At 37.5% G+C, this 19,956-nt stretch overlaps 2 protein-coding genes across 7 annotated transcripts in view; one reads left to right on the forward strand and one right to left on the reverse strand.

Moving 5' to 3' along the window:
* The window catches only part of si:ch73-22o12.1 (nectin-2), an 84,748-nt gene extending 83,228 nt beyond the window's left edge, over nucleotides 1-1,520 (reverse strand). The window contains exon 1 of one of the 2 annotated variants that reach the window (XM_048151985.1): nucleotides 1,061-1,520. In XM_048151985.1, coding sequence (XP_048007942.1) covers nucleotides 1,061-1,109 — 49 coding nt within the window. In that variant the 5' untranslated portion in view covers nucleotides 1,110-1,520. The remainder of the gene's footprint in view (nucleotides 1-1,060) is intronic. The other variant, XM_048151984.1, reaches the window with a different exon arrangement.
* g6fl (g6f-like) lies at nucleotides 549-17,392 on the forward strand. Of its 5 annotated transcripts, none has more exons than XM_048151973.1 (12): nucleotides 549-674; nucleotides 5,678-6,010; nucleotides 6,100-6,369; nucleotides 8,519-8,554; nucleotides 9,186-9,509; nucleotides 11,568-11,822; nucleotides 15,882-15,920; nucleotides 16,026-16,148; nucleotides 16,306-16,379; nucleotides 16,586-16,615; nucleotides 16,864-16,910; nucleotides 17,045-17,392. In XM_048151973.1, the coding sequence occupies exons 1-12, from the start codon at nucleotides 569-571 to the stop codon at nucleotides 17,064-17,066; spliced, it is 1,659 nt and encodes a 552-aa protein (XP_048007930.1). In that variant the 5' UTR covers nucleotides 549-568; the 3' UTR covers nucleotides 17,067-17,392. The 5 variants fall into 5 exon arrangements, with proteins under 5 accessions (XP_048007930.1, XP_048007931.1, XP_048007932.1 ...); XM_048151974.1 differs by having other exon boundaries at nucleotides 16,589-16,615; XM_048151975.1 differs by having other exon boundaries at nucleotides 16,029-16,148.
* Nucleotides 17,393-19,956: the final 2,564 nt, after the last annotated feature.

A 19,956-nucleotide genomic window follows, 5' to 3' on the forward strand; every position in this document is an offset into this window, starting at 1 on the left:
TATATAAGACTATTCATAGCTTTTAATTTCATCGACATGTACATGTTCTGCTGTAGCACTTCGACATCTAACATTTCTAACAGTGTGTATGCTCGCTTAGACACTCGAGCACCAGTTTTTCCTGACACTCACACCAGCTCAGCTCAGCTCGCTCGCTGTCAGGTGTAGTGCACCTGCGAACCGTGACACGACCACTGAATAATTAAACTGCAAAGACACTGAGGAGCTGCTGAATATACGATCAAAAGGAGCTGAAGTGCACGAGGTGAGGCGTGCAGTGAAATATGACGAAACAATAGGCGGTGACGTCAGCCTATGATCAGAACAGATCTGCGATATATAAATTAACTAAAATTTAACAACTTGACGTTTTGAACGTGATTTTTATAGCTTTAAAAGGATAAGACGAAAATAATACTAAGTTGAAACCCACGTTTTAAAAAATAAATAAATAAATAAATAATAAATACATAAAATGTCCGAAAAACCCTGTTGCGTGATGGATTGATTTCCATGTCCTTTCAGCTGGAAATAATATGACGGGAAGAGAGAAAAGACCCAAAAGGACATGAGGAACAGAGAGAGAGAGAAATGTTTTACGAGGGAGAGAGCACTGAAGGACGACTGGATAAGGTCTATGGTTTCGCAAACAAACACACCTGACCTGTCAACACGTAAGTATGAGGAAAAAAGCACTTCCAAGGCCACACCTAGAGAAACATGGCGCTTATCGAAACCAAACTCATACAATCCCCTGGGAAAAGAAACTAGATGAATCACCAACCCCGCAAAGTTGTTTTCCCCCCGTACTATAAAGCACAGGCCTGACGTTAGTTAATAAACGTATTTTAAAATGAATATATAGCTAGTCGTCATGATGAATGTAGTCAGAGTTCAGTGAGAGAAGCGCGCGCTCGAGATATAACGTTACTGAAGGATATTTCTATCAAGATGCGCGAGCGCTTTATCTATTAGAATGAAAGTGATAGAGAAAGAGTGATTTAACCGGCGACAATTTGTGATTCATTTCACTATTTAAAAATCATATAACATGTCTTACCTTGAATAAAGAGGAGAAAGAGTGCGCTTAACAGTCCTGACATGTTCATCAGAGGGAAGGGTGGACAGTCCTCCTTTTCAAAATTTGTCTGTTGTCCGTTTGTTGAACTCGACACAGAATCGCGAAAAGACTCAACCGACACAGTCAGATGGAGATAGAAACTCTTATGTGGATCCTCGAGTTTCTCTCAACGGGCGAGCAGAGAAACTTAAGGTTAAAGTGCGTCGCTGTAGCCAATTCAGCGAGTCCCTCTCGAGTTGGTTTACAATTTAGTTCCCTTTTAAATCGTGTAAACAGCTTATGTCCTCCGAAAGTGCGGCGCGGCCAGGTAAGAAACGTCCTACAGGTGAATAAATATCCAGTGAGTGAGTTCTGGGTTTCTCAGGCGGTGGAGTCTCTAACCTGTCGCACTACGTTCGCTCTGTTGAAACTATCAGAAGCGCGGCGCTCATTGGACACAACTCGTGTGATGTCATGCCGACGTCACGCATGCATTTAAAGCCACCAAAAAAAGGGAAGAAGTCACCTAAAATTTAGGGGGCTCGGTACTTTCCATCGGGTTTTTGACCGTTAAACTAGTTTCAGTTTCAAGTAACCACACTATAATTCGATAAAATCAAGATAGGAACTTTCATAAATTCAGTTAACAGTCAATGTTTCGTATTATAAAATGCTGTATTCACTAAATACACACGCTGTGTTACACAGGCACTTCGTCATATAATGACGAAACTCCCGGTGTACTGCCTTTTTTTTTTTTTTTTTTTTTTTTTTGATGCTGGATTTTGAAAAACAACAAAATTTCCCCCCGCACCCAAGAATTAGGAAATGTGCTTCCTCTAAAGTTTAATTGCCATTGTAAGCGCAGATATGGCTGAGATATAGATGAGTTTCGTGGAGTTATAAAACGATACAATGGAACAAGTAATGAGCGCAGCCGCAGAAATATATTTTGGGAAAGTTTAGTTGCGAGTTGAACGGGGTGAACTCGTACAAGCGCTCCCCCTGCCGATAAGATCTATACACTACAGACTCTACAGCCAGCCATAGATCATCTTTGAAACAGGCGCTCATTTTACCCTTGCATCAGAGTTTTGCAAAGAAAGAACACTGATTTTGATCAGAATCTATGCTGTGGAAGCAGGCTATTTTCCTTATACAGAAGGCAAACAATCACATTGGACAAAACTGTACGTTTAAGTGAGATCATTTCTGATTGCTGAAACAGTTCTGTCCTACATGTGCAGAAGTGCTTGACTCTATCTCAGTCACATTCAGTTTCTGAAGCATCTCTCTCTTTACTCATTCTCTCTGTCGTTTGCACTGGGCCAATGACACGTACAGTACTTTGACTCTCATTAGCTGCTTTGCCCTAGTTTGCTCTCTCTGAAGTTCTCTTCCACAGCTCATTTGCCCCTTCCATCTTTTCTCCATTTCAGTTTTCTTCATTTTTTATCTCTTTTCTTTAGACCCTTTCTCATTCTTTTGCTCAGAGGTGATTAGGAGCTGAGCTGGTAATGGGACTTGGAGGCGATGATAAGTCTGTTAACTTTAATTAAAGACATTTACAGGGATGTAAAGACATTTAGCCTGAAGCTGAAGACCATTTCTGATTACATCTTTAAATCCTTTTTCTTATGTTCTCACTCTCTTTTTCTTTCTTTTTACAAGCATATTCCCACACTCTTGGCTAACAGTCTACTCTGCTTTATGACCGACTAACATTTTATACGGTTTACAGTTCAAAAATTAGCATATTTGGTGTTATAATATGTTCCTTGTTATAGCCAGAAGGAGGACTATGTGACTGCAGATAAAAGCCTGACTTATCTCATTATGATTATTTAGCTGCATAAATTAACGTGTTTTCTGTTTTATCAGCCTCCATATTTGTAATACTGCTTCCGTTTTTATATGTGTGATGACGTTTGTTGTGTTTATCAGCTTCTGTCACATGTTGTTCTCAGCTCTTAGTGTCGGGCCATTTTCCTGTCTTGTGCTTGTGGTCAAATGCGAGAAAAGAAGGCATACTCTTGCACTTTAGCTAGCTAACTATTAATATGTTGTTTCCTAGCAGCACTATGGGGAACTATTTTCATGCTTTCATACTTGTTTGTTCTGGTTCATGTTTTATCATCTCTCCGCTCTTGGCAGGTATGAAAATTTATCTAAAAAATTTAAAAGCTTGTTATAGCATAACAATAAAGATAAAGAATATATATACATATAATATATACTATTTTTTTTTTTTACATATATGTTATTATTATTGCATTGTATTAAATCAGTTATACTGAAAATGCAACTTTTCAAGTTTAAATTTATATCAGGCAACCTAAAATGAAGAAAGAAATATTCCAGTCATGGCTGTAAAAAAAATATATATAAATATATATATATATATATATATATATATAAAGAGAGAGAGAGAGAGAGATTTAAACCTGAAAAGTTAAATTCCCAAGTATAACTAATTTAATATAATACCGAAAAAAACAAACATACATTAGGGATTAGAATCACTTAACAGGGATATATATGTTATCTAAATGAACCACCGAGACATTAAATTGCATTGGGCTTATATTCATGGGCTGATTAGCATAGATAACTGCAGCATATACTGCACTACAGGGGTTTTCACACTGGGGTTTGAGGACCCGCAGGGGTCTGCAAGGGGATTTAAGGGGGAAATTTATGTAAAAAATTTACAGACTCACAGTAAGTAATTTTCAAATAATTAATTATTTTTAAAAATATTTTTGCTTCAGTCCAGCATGAAAGTTTCTCAAATTAATGTATTGAATTAATGAGATTACAGTTTTTTCCAGTTGCTAACATACTTCTGTCCAATCACATTTTCAAAACTCTAAATACAATTAGCAGAACATCCATCTGTTGTGGCCATACCATTAACACAATTCATGCCATTTTCCCACAATATGCAGTGAATTAACACATTTCTAAAATGCTTACATTTTCTTTTCATACCAAAATCATGGATCTTTCTGATCATATTTACAAATGCTTAAACACAGCATGTCAGAAATGAAGACCTAATGTTTCAAACCTTAAAACCTACTTCTGTAACAACAGCAGCTCAAAAGTACTGAATTTTTTTTTAATATAAAACAAATACTGAAACAAGCATTTTTAAGTAGCAGATCACTGAAATACTGAGAAATAGCAGTTTCCAATCTCAATTGGAGGCATAGTCAGGTGTTGAAGTTCTTTCCATTACTTGGACATGCACAGTAAAAAAGAGACTCTTTGAATTGGTTTTGTTCAGTGTGGATGAAGAACAACACAGAGGAGCAGAGAGAGAAAAAGTAATGTCTGGGTGAGGGGGAGGAATAGATGAAGGAGGAGAGGAGAAGTTGGATCAGGACAAGGGAGAAGAAGAGTTAAAGTAGAGGAGGAAGAATGTGTGCTGGATTGTGCATCTCTATGTTTTCACAAGTGTGGAACCTATGAAAGCTATTTCTACCATGAAGAGAAAATAAAAAAGGTATTGTGACTTTCTTTCTCACAATTCTGACTTTTTTCCTCTCAATTCCTAGTTTATATCTCACAATTCTGAGAAAAAAAGTCAGAACTGTGTGATGTAAATTCACAATTGCAAGAAAAATGTCAGAATTTTGAGATGTAAACTGTGAGATAAAAAGTCACAATTACATTTTATACTTTCTTTTTATTCTGTGGCAGAAAAAAAGCTTCAACAGTAACCAAAGGCCATGTATGTTGGATTTGTTGTTGATCAATGGCAGCAATTTCATGTTTTCATTTGAGTAAAAGCTTCATGTAAAGCTTTCACTACAACGATTCCACTACCACTGTTCCATATACACAGAATATGTGGTCTGTGTAGGGCACTAACTACCAAGGGGACACCATCCCACCCTCTATAGGGCACCATTAACACCCCATCCCATCCCCAGAAAGAGATTTCAACCAAGGGGGCAATTGAAGTTCTGCATAGGAGACCCATTTGACCATTAGCTGCCCTCAGCAATTCTGTTACTTTCTACTTCTTTTTTTTTTTTTCGTTCTATATAATAATGACTTGTTCACTTAGATAGTATGTTGCGAAGAATGCATACATTCAACACTCAACCAAAAATGTAGAATGGCTTACAGCATTTTACTGCAGTAAAAGGAAACTGAATTATAAAAACAATGGATTTCATATTTTCTGCAGGTAGAACTGAAACATGACAAGTAATGCAGTTTTCATAATGCCATCAACTGATATTTTGACAGTCATTGCGCTAAGATTAACTATGTTCATGTTGGATAGAAAATTAGTGCTAGTGTTTTGACAGATAGATTCAATTTTGAGTCAGGTATGCTGTGTTTTCATATGTAGAAAAAGGTATTTAGCATTATGAAATGAAGTATGTATTTATGTAACAAAATATAGTTTGGGGTAGAAAATGAAGTATTTGGCTAAGTGTGTGATGTAGGTGTGTTGCTGTGCTAAGAGTTTAGAAAAAGTACTTTAAGTATTGGTAAACGCTTGCTAGCAATTGTAAAAAATACTGATTTTTTTCTATATTATATGTTTTAAATGTCGTGCTTTTCAATAACTGTGTGTGTGTTTAAAAATCTGGTCTATAGGTAATGTATTAAATGATGTGGTCATGGTACGTGAGGACACATCTGTCACCCTATCCTGCTTTGATTCACCACCTACATCTTCTGTACTGGTCACCTGGAAAATGATGTCAGCGAGGGAGGATCGCTGGTCATATTTGTTATCAGCCAACTGCATCGATGGACAAACAGATGGACGCAGTAGCAGAGAGTTTGGTGGCAGAACTTTTGAGATCTCTGCAGATGCTTCTCTCATCTTCAGGGCTGCAGCGGCTGTTCAAGGACACTACTCCTGTGTGATAGAACAGGATGACAAGAAACTACAGGAGAGGATTGTTCTACTCGCTCTGATTAAATGTAGACTACACAACCCCACCATGCACACCACATTCTTCATGTCTCAATGTATCTGATATCTCCAGGCATTCTCTCGCTCTCTTTTGCAGTAACTGTCACTCCCACGCCCCCTGTCACAGTGGACAGTACTCTGAGACTGGCAGCTCAGGTGTCTCCCGCCTCCGTGGCTGCCTGGGGAACGTGGGTGTCTTCCTCGGGTGAACAGCTATATACTGAAATCTCCCATGACAAGGGCAGTCTGCTCAGCAAGCTGCCTCGCATCACCAGCAAAGACATCGGAGTCTATACCTGCAGAATCCGTGTCCATGGTAACAATGCCACGTCTGTCTCGGAGCACAGGGTGGATGTAACGGTGAACGGTGAGATTTGGAGATATTTTGTGAAAGCACACCAGTCAGATCATTTGCTTAATCAATGTTATCTTTTAAACACGATTGAAGGGATATAATGTTCCTTTTTTTCTAGAATGCAGAAAGTTAAATAAACCAAACCACTCTCTTTTAAAAGAGAAATAAAATAACAGATATTTTATCTAGAAGTAGAAGACATACACTTCATATTACAGAGCCCCTACAATGAGATGAAAGGAAAAATTATATTTCAGTGCTTTTGCTTTTGCTTTTGCTCACAAAACTTTTGAGTTCTCTTTGTGTTTCCCCACCAAAAAAACATTGTGTTCGCTTGCAGAACTTTTACGTTCCCCTGAGAAACTTTGGGTGTGCTCTCAAAAATTCCTTCCATCTCATTTTTTTTTTCCACCATCATGCCCTCTTATGGCTTTATGTAGGGTTCAACAGTCTCCATTCATTTCCTCCTTGGGAAATTGATTTTTAACTATAACTTATAAACGTTTAAAGACAGACCTCTTGTGAGTTCAGTGGTACATGCTTTTTCCGAAGCCATCAGTCCACATTATTTCAGCTTTCAAAATAATTGTGTTTAACAGCAGAATATGTGGTGAAAGACTTCATTAATCATGATGCTGTAAAGAAAATTACACCAATCAGAGAGTTCTGGGGAAAAAATCACCCCAAAATCCCCTGTTTGTATTACTCTGCTTATGTTGAGTGACCCATTTGACTCATTCACTCAACTGATTTGTTTAAAGCACTGATTAATTTAGAAACTAAACAAGTGACAGGCTGCTTCCGAATATTCATACTTAAGTAGGCAAAAACATTATATGAAAAGACCGGGCCTATGTCCAAATTCACAGTATTCATAAAACAGTAGCCTACAAGTATTGGGATGACTTACTACTTCTGGTGAGATTCTGATGCGCATCGAATGTACATCTCATGAGGCCAAAGGAGATGATTTGTGAATGACAGTTAAGTGACTCAACTGACGATGGGGAGCATGACAATGACGAATGTAGTAAGTCTGAATTGCATTTATACCACACACCTTTATACTATAGCGAATGTACTTTTTTAATGGTCACAAAGTAATTACTTATTCAGCAGAGAGTATGCGATTTTGGACACAGCCACAGTCTTTATGAGTGAGTCATTGAATTATTCACTCTTAGGTCCCGTTTTTCGTGTTTTTTTTTGAAGCTTTGATTGTGTTTATAGTGTGCAATATAACATGTGTTCATGTTTCGCGTGTAAAAAAACACAGTATTTTTCACATAATTTACTTATCTGTATACCGCTGTTTCCACTGTCATAAAAATGGGCTGATCACTTCCTTGTTCTATGAAGTCCCTCCTTCAGAAATACGTAACGAGTTCTGATTGTGCCAGCGGTTCCTGTGTTGTGATTCGACAGCATCTTAGCACACGTTGCCCGGAAAGGTCACGCCTCTTACCATAACGTGGAGATGCACGCGCTCAGTGTTATTGTAAACATGTCTTTAATTTTATCCTGTCAATTTGAGCCGGAATCAGACCCGGTGATTGGACTGCGGGATGAAAATAACAGCGTTTCGACGACATGGCGACAAACACACTCTACAAACGCAACTCTTGTGTATTCCTGTGGGCGGAGGTTAGTCAAAAAACTGTTTTAGTGACGTCATTAAAGAAGGAAGTAGAGGGATGTAGTCCAAACTGGCCGTTCGATGTAGGCGACTTCTGTTAAATAAAATATCTCGCTTGGCATTGAACTTTGAGCTTTAAAATTTTACAGATTTTATTTATACTCTAACAACAACATTACAGACTAACTAAAGTTTGAAACATGGGATCACGAAGAACGGGACCTAACCAATTCATTCAAAACACTGATTAATTCAAGAATACACAGTTACTGTGTGTTGCTTGCAGAAGCAACGGTTTATTGTACTTTTACCTTGTTTGGAACTATTTTCATTGACGAAACAAAAGTAGACAGTACTGTTACTGCCAATATTGTGTCTAAAATGTAGATTTTTTTTTATTATTTAATGCAAACAATGTTACATATCTGAGACTACACTCATAAAACAGCAGGAAATATCTCAACCTCATTATAAACAACATCTGACTTTCTCTCTCTCTTACACTCTTTCTTTTTTCTCTTTCAGAGAGTGCTGTGTTTTCTTTCAAAGACGTGACACATGGTAATAGGCTCTTTTGTTACTGGAATACTATTGTGAATAAAATGGGACCTTCCTTATGTGGCATTTACTCAGCAGCCTACACTAGTCAAACCTAAGCATTCTCCTTCAGGCTCTTTTAAATAACTGAATAGTGACTTGCTTTTGGTTAACCTCAACATGCTTTAATTATTCATTGAATGTACAACAATTTAATAAATTATTTTTGTTTGTTCTTCTCAAATGTTGTGTCAGCACACAGTTAATCAGGGTTATAAAATCTGAGAGCAGAATGTTTCTGAAGAGCTTTTGCTGAGCTTAATAACATAATCCCCATTTTCATGCCTGTCTCGTTTCTGATATCTTCCCATATGACTTTGCTCTGGGACTCGTAATGTTCTATTCGCTTGACTGTGTCAAGAACAAAGAGGCTAAAGTGACTCGCAGCACAGTGGACGGGATCAGTCTAAATTGACAATATTGTTCTTGTATCACAGTCCATTTTTCACTCGATTGGCTTCTTCAGTTTCTTTTTATGCTCTTTTGCCTTGCACTTTGTATCTCGGACTTTCTCTTGTGTTGGATGAGTCTCTTGTCTTCCCCTACGCCACTTTAACTTTCTTTGTAATCTTTCCTATCCTGTGTCCTCTACAAGGGGTCTCAAGGTCTTTGGCATCCCTCTCTCATTCACCGGTCACTCTAACCTGTCCCCAAATCCTTGGAGACTATGTGCTGCTCTACTGGGAGTATCCTGATTCAAAAAGAATGGAGCTCATATTCCAGTTTGACCGCTGGAGGAGGAGTTCCATCAGCCAGACCAAACCCCAACTCCATTTGATAGACCCCACCTCCCTGGCTGCTGCTGGGAACTTCTCCTTCCTGTTACGCCCAGCTCTGAAGGATGGAGGACTCTACTTGTGCGAGGTCTTCCTGGATGACAAGGCTTTCAGCCAAGCCAGCAGACTGAGTGTTTTACATGGTAATATTGTTTTTCTGACAGTACATCTATGATGGACTTTGGTGTGTGAATAAATAGCAATTTATCTCACATCTGATATTTTATATAATAAAAAAACAGGCACCAGCATAGCGCTGAGTGTGAGATATTTAATGCCATTGTGTGATATTATAAAGGAATCATATTTTTAAAAAAACATTATTTAATCATTAAATAATATTTAATAAATCTATATTATAAACATAATATTAACGTCAGTATAAAACAGAAATTGAAATAATCTTTTCTTCCCTATTGTGATGTATATCCAAGTGAAACAACTTACTGAATGACAAAAATGTAGGGCGGGACTTGATTTTGTCTATTGGGAATTGATTGGATAATTGTAGTTCTAACTGAAAGGGATATCCAAAAGAACAGTCTTTCATTACAAATCTCAGGAAACACAGAAAATATGTTGATAACCAAGCAAACTGAAATGACACGGAACAATGAACTGAGGAAACTAAGGGGTTAAATACGCAGGGAGTAAATAAATGAACAACATGTGAACATAATCAGTAACTAAGTGAACTAAGTAGCAAACAGAACTCAGGCAAAACAGAACAGGAAACAGAATGAAAACAAAACACTTTAATGTTAATTATTTAAATTAAATATAGTTTTAAAAATGCATTTCTATTATTATTTATTCAACCTCATGTCATTCCAAACCTGTTTGACTTGATTCCCTTATTTTGCTTATAAGTACAAAAATTCCAAAAAGATGCAAAAACAACATAAAATGATCATAAAAATGGTCCATATGACTATTTATAAAATGGTGAGAAAGAGATTGAGTGAGCAAATTTATTACCTGCATTCAGATTTAGCATTTTCCTTCAGGTCAGTCCTATGTTCATATTAAAAAAATCTGTTTAAATGTCCAATGTATTATCTTGTCCTTTTAACAGTTAAGGGGTTTTCCCGTGACTGACAGCGCTAGTCAAAGCATTTGTCATTTGCGTCTTGTTCTGTTCACAACATTTCAGTCTTTTCAATGTAAAAGTCGCTACTGACTGACACACTCATAAAGACAATCTTTGCCGCCATCTAATGGCATAATAATGTAACTTCTGTTGCTGTTCATGGTCAGGAACTATTTTTTTTCAGGCGGAGGAAAGGCTTTTAGTGAAAGTTTACTTCATGAAAGTTGCATTAATACATCTAAAGTCTTCTGAAGTCACTGATTCTTTGAGTGATGAAGAAACCAGAATGTAAGTTGTTATTTGTGTTTTGTTTTTATTTGAGTCAGTGAGTTATTCAGAATCATTCAGATTTGTGAATGAATCATTCAGACCAGGTTTCTTATGGATCAACTGATTCATTGAAAATACTGAAAAAAAGGGTGTGCCAAAATAATAATAGAATGTTTTCTATAGAAAATGATAGGACATTTCTAGAAAAAGTTTTCCTTTAAAAACATTACAAATAAGTTTTCACATTTTGTGTCCATGATTAAACAGTCGTTATCTGTGAGTGCACATCAGAACACTCTTTCACTGATTCTTAATGATGCATGTTCTTGCATCACTGGTCTTGGATTCATTTTATAATTGCACAAGCTGTTATATCAATCACAGTAGTTCAGCATGCAAGAGTCAATCAGTCAGTGTCTTGACTTTCATCTTTCGCTCCCGTTCTTAATCCGTACTCCCTCCCTTGTTACTTTAATCTCTTTTTCCTCTTATGTCCTCCCTGCTCTCCTTTTTCTCACTCAATTCTTTTACTTTTGTCTTGTCTTTCTATATATAACCCTCTCTCTAACTTAATGTTTTTTAGTAGGCCTCATTACAGATCTCATTATGTGTAATTACACCTGCCTGTTGCCGCTGACAACTCTGTGGGTTGTGGCATTACCGTTAACCACTGAGCTCAATTAGCTCAGGATTGATGCTGCTTTGTGTTTGAGGAGACACTGTACATCAGTCACAGTCAACCACCGCTGACCGGCTACACCCGGCTGTTTAATGAATATATATCATTTTAACCCTTCACTGATCATCTTCTTTGTTCATTTCTCCTCTGTTTCACTCTCAGTATACGCCAAGTCATCCAGCAGTGCTCTGGATCTGAGTTGTATGTACTCAGAACGATCTCAGGTCAAAAATATAAGATGGTCATATGTTCAGGATCCCAGTCGCCTTCTGCAATCAGCTGCTGTTATAGGCCGGATCACAACCTCTGTAACGCTTCCTGTGACCAATGAGACGGCTGGACTTTATGCCTGCACTCTGTATCTGAAAAATGGAAACTATATACAATATATGTACACCGTCACAATGGCCAATACAGGTGAGAGAAAGATGTGTATGTGTTTCTCTCTCTTTCTCTCTCTTTGTCTGACACTTTGTTTTTAAAGGTGTCAACTCTCTCATTTAAAAACCTGAAAATGAACAGAATGCAGGTGAATATTTATTCCAAGGAGTTATTTTTGTTGCGTGTGTTAGGCCTTCTGTGTTTCATTAAATTTTCGGAATGAATGAATGACAGGAACATTAGTTAGTGGAATCATGTAGGTCACCGGAGAGGTCACATTCCATAATGCAGCACAATCAAGTCCCTTGACCAATCAATTTTATGAAACCCAACTCCATCATAATGGATTATTTCAAACATGGCTAGTGAGTCTCTGGAGCAGCAGGGTGCAGAAAATAGGTCTTCTGCAGTTCTGCTGTTGAGAAGGGATTGTTGCTGCAGTGATGTTCAAAAAATGAACATTTTGTCATCATTTACTCATCAGCATGTTGTTCCAAACCTGAACCTAACTTACAAAAAAAGTTGAATACAGAAGGCGTATGACATAGTAGAGAGGTGTTACACTTTCTTTGTAAGTTGAATACGGAAGGCGGTCTGGCGGAAGCTAGGTATTTTACTTTATAACTTGTTAAATATGGATACTTTTCTTACACAAATGCATTGCTTCGCTTCAGAAGCCTTTTATTAACCCTCCGGAGCTGTGTGGAGTACGTTTATGATGGATTGTTGCACTTTTTTGAGCTTCATATTTGTTGGTCCCGTTCACTGCCATTATAAAGCTTGGATGCGTCAGGATATTTATTAATGTAACTCTGAATGTTTTCATCAGAAAGAAGAAAGTCATATACACCTATGGCTTGAGAGTGAGTAATTTTTTTTATTTCAAACACATCCATCCAATGCATATTTGGCAGTGGAATAAAAAAAAACGCATAACACAGGGTAGTGGAATGGGGGAAAAAAGTGCTCTTTTTTAAAAGCCCTTAAAGTGATCAATAAAGGTCTTCTGAAGTCATATGATAGCTTTGTCTGAAGAACAATGTCAGTCTCGTGAATGAATTGTTCTTTTGAGTCAGATCTTTGCATTGCATCCGGTTCACAAAAGCATTTTGAATGATTTATTCATGAATCGGACATCCCTGCTTCTGCCATGAGGCGTGTTCCGTTTGTAATATCAAGTTTCGACTCAAGTTTCTTCTGTGTGTGAATGAATTGTAGGGAGTTCTGAATGAACATATTTTGCCAAATGAAGTCAATTTCAACAGATTTCCTGTGCTCAGGGAATAGAGAGCAGTAAACACTGCATAGAGGCCCTATCAATGGGAGCACAACTATGAACTCTAATGAATTCGTCAAAGAAAGATGAGAAGATGTCAAGATTTTCAGTAAATAACGACTTATGCCAGGTCAGACTACACAATATAATTGCCTGATTTTGGCACAGTCTGCTTGACGTATGGGTGTTGTGGTGATTCGTAAAGGACAATGGGTGTTGGGACGCAAGAATCGATCAAGAATTCGAAGAATTTTATCTCATATAGTGTAGCATAGTGGGCGACAACTTCGACACTTCACGGTGTCACGACAGAAAGACTAGCATGTTTCATTTTTTTTCCAGTCCTTCATGACGGGTTCTGTCACATCTGTGACACTGACCAGTAAGAGCACAGAAGCTCTTCCATACACAGCTTTTCAAATGAAAAAGAGACTATGGAATTGGTGCTGCTATAGGTAGAATTATGCAATGGAGGAAAGGTTTGTGGAGTTTATGATGTTTCCTTGAGTGAAAAAAGATAAATGCTGGCTAACTATAGTGGAGGTGCTTCAGCAACACAATGAGTACTGGAATTAGCATTAAGTTAGTACAACCATTGGCTTCATCCGAAAACTGAAAAATGCTGCCTTCGAAGGACCCATTCCAAGGTGGGAAGGCATCAAGGCACATCCGAATCCAATGTTAGCTTCACTTCCTGTCTCATGAGATACCTTCATCTGATTGATTTTTGAAAGCAGAATAGATGTATCCTTCGCTGCCTTTGATATCCCACAATCCTGTGCTTTCCATTCTGTGACATTTGAGCTAAAAATAATGGTTAGTTTGGTCCCACTTTATATTAAGTGGCCTTAACTACTATGTACTTACATTTAAATTAATGATTTGATACAATGCACTTATTGTGTACATACATGTTTTTACATTGTACTTATATTTAAAAAACACCTGCATGTAATTACATCTGTAATTAATTTCTGTAATTACATTTATAATTACACTGTTGACCCATCCCTTACACCTTACCCCTACCCTTAAACCTACCCATACCACCAAAGCTTTCCCTAACCTTACCCATATTCCAATTCAATAGCAGAAAAAGTGTTTTGCAATTCAATATGAACCCAATAAGTACATTGTACTTTTTGATGTAAGTACATAGTAGTTAAGGCCACTTATAAAGTGGGACCATGTGTGTAAATGTACATTTTTGACCATTGTTTTCCACTTTTTATGTCATTTCTAGAGAGAAATTACTAGTAATTAAAGGTGCTCTAGAACCAGTTTTTACAAGATGTAATATAAGTCTAAGGTGTCCCCTGAATGTGTCTGTGAAGTTTCAGCTCAAAATACCCCATAGATTTTTGTTAATTAATTTTTTTAACTGCCTATTTTGAAGCATCATTAAATATGCACCGATTAAGCGGCGCAGCCCCTTTAAATCCTCACGCTCCAATTTACAAATAAATATCACAAAAAATATCATGTAATCATGGATCATGTCAGTTATTATTGCTCCATCTGCCATTTTTCGCTATTGTTCTTGCTTGCTTACCTAGTCTGATGATTCAGCTGTGCACAGATCCAGACGTCCTGCCCTTGTCTAATGCCTTGAACATGAGCTGGCATATGCAAATATTGGGGGCGTACATATTAATGATCCCGACTGTTACGTAACAGTCGCTGTTATGTTGAGATTCGCCTGTTCTTCAGAGGTCTTTTAAACAAATGAGATTTATATAAGGAGGAAACAATGGTGTTTGAGACTGTACTGAACTCTTGTTATTCAACTATGCTGAGGTAAATTCAATTTTTCATTCGATGGCACCTTTAAATATTTGCTTAGATATCACCAAAGCTCTTCAAAGCTCACCAAAGCTCACAACAGATCATTAAATCGTTACGCTGCCTCAGAAGTCTGTATGAAATCAGTTTGGTGAGGTGCCTTTGTGCGCAAACGCTGCCTGCAGAGTCATTGCCTGATAGGGCAGCGAGGCAACAAATCAGCTGCCTAAGTTTTCGGATGCAGCCATTGTTTGTTTACGCTCTTGTTTCTGGAAGCCAGACGTTAGTTCCGCCTTCTCGATGACATCACACACGTCGTTAAATACGGCGAGCGATGATTGGTCGAGAAGCAACATGTAGCCTGACATGTTTCTTGTTCACGACACAAGAATTTAGCAGTCAAAATCTCACATCTGACACAGTGACTATCGTAACAGACAAAAATATATGATACTGATCAAAGTGAATGATGACAGAATTTAATTTCTAGGTGAACTATTCCTTTAAATATGGTTCAGATAAAAAAAAATCCTAAAGATTCACAAATATTCAATACATTATTAATTTCCAAGTTTTAATTTCCAAGAGTTTCAGCTATGATTAGATAGCATTTCAACCACAGCAGTGTCATCAGATGTAGCATGCAGATAACAGTGAGACTCAGACTGGTACTGTAGATAAGAACAGCACCTGCTTGTTCACTGTTTGCATGAATGATGTCACCAGACCATATGCAAAAACCTTATTTTGTTCATTTCTCTTCCTCATCCTCCATATCTCTGCATCTTTCCAATACACACACTCAGGGATATTTAAATACTCATTACATCATGTCTGCAGTTGGTATCATTGGTTTTGTGTTTACCTCTAAAGTTACAGGCACTGCGCTGTGGCTTCTTCATATCTTGGACGATATATATATATATATATATATATATATATATATATATATATATATATATATATGAAAGTAATTAAACAATTTCTAACCACTAACCATTCCTTTCTGCTCACATTGACATTCTCCTGTTGAGAAGAGCCAACAGTTTCTCCAGGCCCTGCACTGCCACCTGCAGGTGAGTGTTGCTGTACAAACACACACACACTTCTACACACTTCTGCACACTGATGGGTAACCTAACTTAGCTTTTCTTTTTCTGTCTTTCTCACACTCCCCCCAGCAGAAGATGTTTCAGCATCCTCTTATGTTTCCACCTTCTCATTTCTCCTATTTCTGATACCCATGATTGCCGTAGCTGTTGGGGTGTTGCTATGGAGACAGGGCTATTGCGTCACCCGCCGAAGTAAGGCCCCGCATTTGTCTTTTCCCCCCTGAGTCTGTCCATCAAAGATCTGAAGGCTGTCAGTTCACCCTGGCAGAGGATGATGGACAGAGCAAACCACAGTGGATTTGGTGTGATGTGATGTGAAATCCCTGTGTGTCTGTGTTCATTCCTGTAGGTGTCGAGCAATCGCTGTCTCACCACTCCAGAGAGGTGGAGAACATCTATGAAAATCCTGACGATCTAAGACAGGTGATTGAAATGCGCAGTACCTCCTTCTCTGCCTCTACTTTGCTGTTTCTCCTTCTCCTCCTGCTGTATTATTAAATCTATTTTTATACCCCATCTTTCTTTCATTCTCTCTCTCTCCTTGTCTTTCTCTCTCAATGTATATCTATCTGTGCTCTATTATTAAATCTATTTCTTCCTTTCTTCTTCCTCTTCCTCTCTACTCCCAGCAGACACCTCCCCAAGGCGCAGTCTACATGGTGAGTTATTATAGTCCTTCTCAAGCAGAGGAATGAGTAATTGTGTGTGTTCCAAAAAACAGGTCCCAACATTTTACAGTCTGTTTGACAGTGCGTGTGTGTGTGTGTGTGTGTTCCCTCCCAGTTCTGTCATGCCTGCATTAGTGATATTAGCAGATGAACCGAATCGAACCTCTGCCAAACTATAAATCTAAGATGTCTCCGCCCTTCTCATCCTTGTCCCTGTTTGTCTTTCTCTCTCTCTCTAGGATCTTAAGCCAACGGGTGAAATGGATGTATATAAAGAATTAGATAGGTGAGACATGATTGTCTCCGGGTCATACGGGGGACACAGTGCAGGCGTGTCATTGTTCATATGCTCTCTGTGCATTAATCATCCTGCTAATGTTTTCCTTGATTGTGTGTGTTGTGTGTGGTTTCTCATTTCAGATACAACCAGTGCTGTGCTTGAGTTTTGAAATATTGAGATTTGAAATAAAATTGTATATACATAAATGTGTGAGATGGTGTAGCCTATGTGTGAGTTTTGTATTCACTTATGACAGTAAACTGTTCTTGTTGTAACTATAAAAATTACACTTCTTCAAAAAGTGTCTGAAGTTTTTAGAATCTTTCTTTTATATCAACTTTTCTTTTTTTGTTACCCTTCTTTGATAGCAGTTTTATTGTAATGTCAGTAATAGTGCACTGGAATGGTACAGGTAATTTTCTGCCAGGACATTTAAGTTTATGGACATTTCTTTTAACCCTAAAACTCAACACAATATAATACATAATTCAAAATTTGTGGAAAACACCTGTGAGTAATCAAATTACGGGAAATTCCTTTATATTAACACAGTACATTGGACTTTTTTTTTATGGTCTTTCTCTTTTTTTGTAGTTTTTTTTTTTAGGTATTAAAACTATAGTTACCACTTGATGCATTATATGTAATATGCATAGGGTGAAGTCAGCTAAAATGGGCCACGTTTTGGCAAATGACTTATAATAACATCAAATAAGCCAGCGTTTCTCAAAGTGTGGGGCGCGCCCCACTGGTGGGGAATATAGATATGACAGGTGGGGCGCGACAAACGAGAGGAAATTTGGTCATTTTTGTGCCCATCTCTTTTATTTTTATTTATGTGCCCCTGAGAATATGGGATTTAGATTTAGAACGTTAGAAATATGTGATTTAGAACGTTCAGTGACGTCACTTAACTGCCAGATTCAAACTGTGCTTTCGCTCTTTGGTTGGCGCTGAGCCAGAGACGGACGCGTTCAGCAGCGCTTGTCATTTATCACAACTATGCAGTGTTTTTAACAACATAATGTTTATTTTAGGTGTCAGACATTTAAATATACATAAGTACTCGTAAACAATACATTTAGAGTTTGTAAAGTATATACTAATGTTTATGGAAGAAGCAGTAACAATCAATTCAAATATAATTTCAGTTTTATAAGTTTTATTCATTTCAGACCCACATAGTATAAGTAACTATAAAGTTTACTCTATTTTTCTCCCAGATCACCGGCCACTTACTTGCATGAATTTCGGTAGAAATTGGTGAATTCTCGTCCTATAAATCCGACTGACAGGGCTTGCTGAACAGCTGCACAAACAAACATGGCGGCGCCTATCTTGCGTTATAGATCAAGATCATTTATTAACGTTTACGTTTTTAAACGACAAAACACACTCACTTCTACATATTTGAGAATCGGAATATCAGATAGTTGATGACATGGTAAGCAAGTTTGTGAATATTTTGAATAAAAAAGGAGAAACGAAATAAAAGCGTTACATCTGTCATACAGTGTTATTGTCATATTGTGGCTGCTGTGCATGCGGGTGCATGACGCGTCGCCATGGAAACAATAAGGGGAAACGTTCTAAAATAATGGTCGCGTAAAAAAAAACCTCAAATAATATTTAATTTATAATTTATGTTTAATGAATATAATGCAAAGTGATAATATAATTGCACTTTTATTTTCTCTATTTGACAGTTTTTAATGCTGTTATTTAATGTAATGTTTTAAAATGTAATGTTAATAAAATAAGTTAATACATTTTAACAGTTAAACTTAAAGCCTAGTTTATTAACAATTTGTTGGGGCGATTGGGGACAGGTGGGGCTCGGAACCCTTCCCTAACTCCAAAGTGGGGAATGGCAGAAAAAGTTTGCCACAGAGGATCTTTTCGTCGACTGAGAAACCAAAAACTGTTAGTGAGTTTTTGAAATGAGCGCATGCGTAAGAACAACCCCCTTCCTTCACAGCTCATTTCGAGGGAACGCCTCCCAAAACTAAAAGTATTGGAACACGAGTGTTTACCACCGGCATTCGCTGTGTCGTGTTAGTGGATTCATTATGTCGGACTCACCGCAGGTAACTCATAATCTGCAGTTGTTACTCCTGTCTCCTGACAAAAACATTGCATGCGGCGCCTGTGGAGTGTGGAAAGTTACTGGAGTGTGCAGCCGCGCACGTCTCGCACAAGGAACGTCATGGCAGTGATTGACAAGCCAGAGGGCCAATCATTTACGCGTTGATCGCGTAAACGATTGGCTGATGTTTTTAAGGCCCTACCTCGTGCACAGATGATGTATATTAATTTTATTTCAGTGCACCTAATAAATAGTCTTTTATCAGTTAGTAAAGACAGTTTCAAGTAATATTGCAAAAATGTATAAAACAAAACATCCTCTGTAGCACCTTTAAATATGTTTTTTTGGGTTTTTTTTAAATGTGAAAAAGTATAATTGTTTTAAAATTATGAAAGTTCGAGTATCAGCAGGTCCCTTCTTGAGCCACGGCACAGCATTCAGGTCAAATGGGCCTGCTGTTCAGTTAAAATGGGCCAATATAAAAAATGAGATCAACACAGGTAATTTTGGCTGAAATCATTTTATTTTTAACAGTAAATTGACACTATTGTCTTTAGTGTGCCATAGTAAGAACACTATAAATTTATTTCATTAAATAGAAAGTTGAACGAATATTTCATTAAAAAATGCAATTAAAAATGAACTGATCATGTTGTCTGTGTGTACGCTTGTCAAATATCTGTCAAACGTTTTGTTAAAGATTAGAACATATTTGACAATCAACTAGAATATCACTTTAACATTTCCTGTAGCTATAGGTCTTAACATTGTACTGTACTGACATCTTCCTTTCTTTCCCTTTCTCTTCTCTCTTCTTATTTGTTTCCTTCCTTTGCTTGTCCTCCTGCCATACTGTCTGCAATGCATTTTTTTTAATTAAAAAAATACTGTTAAGATTTTGTATGGATACATCTAGGCCTATAAACCTATTTTCACCCTCAATTTCTGTGTAAAAGTGTGTGTGTG

Source organism: Megalobrama amblycephala, linkage group LG13 (assembly GCF_018812025.1).
Source record: "Megalobrama amblycephala isolate DHTTF-2021 linkage group LG13, ASM1881202v1, whole genome shotgun sequence".
NCBI lineage: Eukaryota > Metazoa > Chordata > Actinopteri > Cypriniformes > Xenocyprididae > Megalobrama > Megalobrama amblycephala.